This window comes from Cyprinodon variegatus, unplaced genomic scaffold (genome assembly GCF_000732505.1).
Source record: "Cyprinodon variegatus isolate N-32 unplaced genomic scaffold, C_variegatus-1.0 Scaffold775, whole genome shotgun sequence".
Classification (NCBI taxonomy): domain Eukaryota; kingdom Metazoa; phylum Chordata; class Actinopteri; order Cyprinodontiformes; family Cyprinodontidae; genus Cyprinodon; species Cyprinodon variegatus.
The window spans coordinates 111,974-117,544 of NW_015151228.1; the positions used below are offsets into that span (position 1 = coordinate 111,974).

Genomic DNA, 5,571 nt, shown 5'->3' on the forward strand with positions numbered 1-5,571 from the left:
CTGGTTTGGTTCTGTTTGGCTGTGACTCCATCATGGAGATAAATAGCTGTGCTGCTGCCATCAACACCTTCGGTTATAGATGTTTCTCTCCAAGAAGTGTTCTCCTTGACTAACTCTATGCCCTCTTTCATGCCTTTTGACGTTAAAACTGAGAGTTTCTCTGTTTAACCGTTTTTTTTTTCCCCAGACAGAGCCACCTGTGCTGATAGTTTACCTCTACTTTATCTAATATAGAAAGTATATTATAGATCAGTGCTTCTATGTTCCTTTTCTATGTCTGCGTCTGTCTCCTTGAACCCCAGTGGGCCTCAGCAGATGGCCGCTCACACTGAGCCTGGTTCTGATTGAAGTTTCTTCTTGTTAAAAGGTTTTTTTTTTCCTCTCCACTGTCGCTGCATGCTTGCTCAGTGTAAGGGATTGCTGAAGAGTCAACACCATGCAATCGCTGTCTCTACCTGCAGCACTTACACATCTCTGGACCACATCACTGAGCTGCTCCAGAGCCATCTCTGCTGTCCTCACGTGGGCAGAAACTTCATGAAGCAAAACCTTGAAAACAGAAAAGCGAGTCGCAGAGCGCGCGAGCTTCGATCCACAGGGAGCCGTTTAAAACAAACCCATGGCGGATTGATTTAAGGCGGACTATGAGCCAGTCCGGCTGCTTCTGGCGGATCTCAGCTTTTTACTGAAGCTAACTTAACAAACCTTCACCCAAAGCGCCGAGCTGCCTCCAAAATACCCGCTTAAAAATAAAAACTCTCACAATCTAAGCCACTTTCCAAATCCAACGTGAACAAGCGGATTGGTCGCGCCGGCTTCCGTACGCGAAGCTGAAGTTGGCCTCTGATTTGTAAAATGGCTAAAGGGCCATGATTCCACTTCCTGTTTCTTCAGATTTAGGGGCTTTTATTCAGCTCTTGCTTTAAAACTATTGTATTTTGACAGTTTAAATCCGGTCTACATCATTTTAAACTAATAGCAAAGTATTTAAAACTCATTTTTGTTGGATTTATCAAATCTTTATTTGACTTTTGGAATGTGGTTTTCTTTGTTTCGACCATGTTAGACCAGAACCAGCTCAAACTTATTACTTAGATGTTACAAACCTGGCCTACAATATTCTAAAACAATAGCAAAATCTTTAAAGCAAAGTTTAGGAATTTTAAAACCTTGATATAAACTGGAAGAGTTCAGTAAATTGTAATGTTGCTTCGATGCCATTTTTTGGCCCCGATACCTGGCTGTGCATTATTGGCCGATACCATCTGCTTGAAATTGATGTGTGTATCTATGAAGAACTGCAGACTACCTGGATGTAAAATAATCGCCATCATGGCTTCATGTCAAGCTGCTGCCTTCCTTTGTGAAGCAGGAAAAAGACTAAAACAAAGTGGATCCAGTAGAACTTTTTATTGCCTACCTGGAATGGGTGACAATAGTTGAAGAAACTTTTGGCTCTCAAAGGCCAAAATAGTGCAACATTCATAAAATTATAACATGTATAATAGTAGTGCAACAGTAAGACAGTAAAATTACATTAATAACTGAATATTTTTTTTAAACCTTGGATTTTGGCTCTCAAATGCCAAAATAGTGCAACTTTCATCAACTTATATAACATGTATATTACTAGTGCAACAGTAAAAAAGTGAAATTACATTAATAATGTAATAAACTCTTAAAAACCCTGGGTTCTGCCTCTCCAAATAGCATCGGTGCCCTATTTGTTGGTACTGGCAGATACTGAAACAACCATTTTAGTGCTGGATCGGGGCCCCGCCTGATACTGGTATCAGTGCAACACTAGTAAATAGCAAAGATAAAGTATGTTTCTGGTTTTATTTTTGTTCTTTTTCATTTGTGCCATGTTCAACCAGACCCAGCTGAGAAACCCAGCAGCTCAAACCTGAACCAAATTATTCTACATTTAATCTCTAAAACACATTTTGCCATTTTAAAAGATGCATCTGATTTGTCCAATAAAAGTCCAAAAAGTTCCTTTTTTCTCCATTTAGACCGACCCAATTCAAACTTTAATTAGATTTTTCCAGACTAATTGCATAGAGTCTTTAAAACAGATTATGGTTTGTGAAAGCTCCAGGTTTGAACCGTCGAACTATAATTTTAGGGCTTGGTCAGTTTTAACGAGGCCCACATGCAAAAAAAAAAAAAAAAAAGATGCCTTTTGTGCTTTTAGAGAACTTCCACAAATCAGATAAATCTTTTACAGATCCCAAACTGTATCTAAAAGATTATACTATAAACTTAGTAATAATTTAGTCCAGTTTTCACGTGTAAGTATTTTTGTTTTTGAGTTGGGTCATTTCTAACGTGGTCCAAACATGGTTTAAAAAAAAACACTTTTGGAGCTTCTGATGAATTTTCACAAAACATAAAAAGATTTCATAAATTTCAAACTATGTTTTAAATATTAAAAGAAAGTAGAATAATCTCGTCCAGGTTTGAATTGTAAATGCACGATAGTTTTTGAGCAATAACAGATTGAAAACGCAAAAGCTGAAGGAAAAAAGGTGGAATTGCCCTTTAGCCGGTTTTTCTACCAATCGGAAGCCAACTTCAGCTTCGTTTGGCGCACAGCGATGTCGTCACGGGTCAAAGTTGAACCGGAGAGAAAACGGAAACAGCATGGAGGCTGATGAGAGAAGGAGGAGAAGAGGTTCTGCTCAAAGCTCTAAAAAAGGTTTAAAATTGAGTCTGTTTTCCGGACGGCAGCTGGTATCAAGCTAGCAGGAGGTTTTCCGCCTGTTTGCTGCTGACCGCCTGTTTCTTGTCCGGCTGTTTAAAGCCCAAACATTACCAATAGATTCTCAGCAGCCAGTTTTATGTTATTTATCTGCTACTTAAAGCAAGACAGACTAAAAGAAACGTTAAGGTTTCTCGATATAGAGTTAGTCTGTTTGTTTTTTAAAACGTATTTTACTTCAAATCAAATATATCCTAAAAAGAATCTTTCTTTGGTTTTTAGTGACATCACAAAGTTTAAAGCACCTGATCGTTTTTTTTTTTGTAGCAGTAATTTGTGTTTTTGGTTTTTATGTTTCTATAATTCTAAGTTTTGATCATAATCCTCCGTTAAGCTGCAGATTTCAGCTGAATAACGTTAATCTGTGGTGTTGAGTAGCGGTGCGTTCAATGGATCGGTAAAAAGCTCGGATATGGGAACTGCTTTCATCCACTTTAAATGTGTTAGCAGGTTGGAAAAGAGAGAGATTTGCTGAGGAATGAATCACCAGACAGTCTGTTCATGTATTTTTGTTATTTTTCTTCGTTTCAACCAATGGCTCCAAACTTTGCCAATGATGAGCTGGAGGAGTTCAAGGGTCACAGAATTTATAAAATTACAATGGGAGCCTTTTATTCAAAAAAAGTGTATATATGTGTATCTATATATGTTTGTGTGTATATATATATATATATATATATANCTTCGTTTCAACCAGTGGCTCCAAACTTTGCCAATGATGAGCTGGAGGAGTTCAAGGGTCACAGAATTTATAAAATTACAATGGGAGCCTTTTATGCATATATAATATATATACACATATACATATATATTTGTGTGTATATATATATATATATATATGTTTGTGTGTATATATATATATATATATATATATATATATATATAGTATTTAGACATATTAAGTTAGGAAGGATTGTTTAAAAGGACACAAAGAGCGTCTGTTGCTCGGCTTGTTGTCATCGAACCTCATAAACCCAGAGTTTATTTCTTCTTGTAAACGTATCTTTCTATTCTGCTTTATCATCCAGCTGTGTTTGCCTGGTCAGAGCATAGAGGGAGGTAACTTTAACACTTGCTCTGTGTTTTCTTTTTCTTTTAGGTGGAAAATGCGTCAAAATACGGACTGCCGAAGAAGAAGCAAGAAGGTGAGGAAACCGTTTACAGCAGTGAACCATTTTGAGGTTGTTTTTTAATTTCTTTTTGCCGTAATATTATATTAAAGTGTGCGGTTTGTTTCTCAGGAGAGAGGAGATGAAGGAGAGGCTGAGGGAGAGGCTGGAGGTGGAGCGGAGAGCCCTGAAGGTGGTGGAGCGCCTCCTGGAGGACAGCGTGGCTGAAGACTTCCTGGTTGACTGCGTATGTAGCTGACATGATGCTGCTGGATCTCATTCAGCATCCGGAACATTCTGTTCTTTTAAAACACAGATTCACAGTAAAAAGCATCACAGCAAACTGAGATACTAATAATAATAATGACCGCATTTATAAAGTGCTTAAAAATCAGGATATAAATGAACAAAGGTATAGAGGAGGATCTTTAGTTTCCAGGTGGATCATCTCAATCAGTGGTCCTCCTAACTGTCAATCATTCTGGTGATATGTTTACGTAAGGCCGTCCTACGTGCTAGCCCCATTAGCGATCTTTTTCTGCGCACTTTCAGGCGTGTATCTGTGGAAAGCTACGGTTTCAGACGGTCACTGAATCTCACCTTTCTCACAGCGGTTCTTTAAAAATGGCCGAAGGTCAAAAGAGAAAAAGTGTCTACGAAGTTTATGAGAAGAAAGGAAAGGCCTCAGAAGAGGCAGATATATCCCAGAATGCTTTGTGTGGAGACCTCTCCTCGCAAAGCATTATGGGATTTGCTGTCACAGCGGCCTGCTGCTGCAATAGGCTGTCATTACCCGACAGCAGCAGCGACAGATAACAAAGATCCTCCTCCTCCACCGCGCGGTGGTAACTTAAGAAACAAGACGAGCAAAGAAAATCTGAGTAGAATAGAAACTAACAAGCAATGTATACAGAAAAAAAATAAAACCAATATGTTAAAATAATTATTGATAAATAACACAGTCTATAAAATTAAGAGATAAACAAAGAGAAAACGGAAATTTCTGCCAATTCTCGCCAAATTCAGTAAATTTCAGCAGCACTTAAACGCCTCATTGAATACAAGGGAAAATAACGAGAAATGTAAGCTTTACGATGGCATATAAATGCATCATCAGCACAGCTTGCCTAAGTCGACTGCTGAGGGGAAAATATCCACTGATTGCTTCATGTTCTGATTAGAAAGATGGAAAAAGCGGTAAAATCTTCAGGAGTGTTTTACTGGAGTTTAAATGGAGGATGAAGATGGCGTTCTTCATCTCTGCTTCTTCTTCACAGGCCAAGTTCATCACTACTGCTAACTACAAAGACGCCGTGGAGGAGCGCTTCATCGCAAAGTTCTGTGGTTATCCTGTCTGTCCCAACAAACTGGGCAAGGTGAGCCTCCTCCTGGTTTCTATGGAGGCAATTTTGTTCCATCATTATTGGAAGCAACGGAAACATTTAGTAAATGTGTGGAAAATAGGAATGAAAAAAATGGCATTCAGAAATTACATTTAAAAAAAATGATTTAATCCAAAAAAAGGAAAATGTTATTTTTCTTTTTTGTTCTTTTCCGCTTAAATTGTTTAAAACATTTTTTTTTTTACAGTTTTCATATTTTCAGGTTTTATTTTTACAAATTATATTTTTTCATTTAATTTTACAGATTTCATATTAAATTTTTTTTTTTTTTATTTTTTTTTTTTTTTTTTTTTTT

General features: G+C 37.5%; 2 protein-coding genes across 2 annotated transcripts in view; one reads left to right on the top strand and one right to left on the bottom strand.

Annotated features, from left to right (window-relative positions):
* glmn (glomulin, FKBP associated protein) overlaps window positions 1–808 on the bottom strand; it is an 8,859-nt gene extending 8,051 nt beyond the window's left edge. The window contains exon 1 of the mRNA XM_015396081.1: window positions 469–808. Within this exon, the coding sequence (XP_015251567.1) occupies window positions 469–507 (39 nt within the window). The 5' untranslated portion in view covers window positions 508–808. The remainder of the gene's footprint in view (window positions 1–468) is intronic.
* A 1,816-nt stretch (window positions 809–2,624) lies between these two features.
* rpap2 (RNA polymerase II associated protein 2) overlaps window positions 2,625–5,571 on the top strand; it is a 21,881-nt gene continuing 18,934 nt past the window's right edge. Inside the window, exons 1-4 of the mRNA XM_015396083.1 lie at window positions 2,625–2,701; window positions 3,864–3,909; window positions 4,006–4,120; window positions 5,151–5,302. Coding sequence (XP_015251569.1) covers window positions 2,647–2,701; window positions 3,864–3,909; window positions 4,006–4,120; window positions 5,151–5,302 — 368 coding nt within the window. The 5' untranslated portion in view covers window positions 2,625–2,646. The remainder of the gene's footprint in view (window positions 2,702–3,863; window positions 3,910–4,005; window positions 4,121–5,150; window positions 5,303–5,571) is intronic.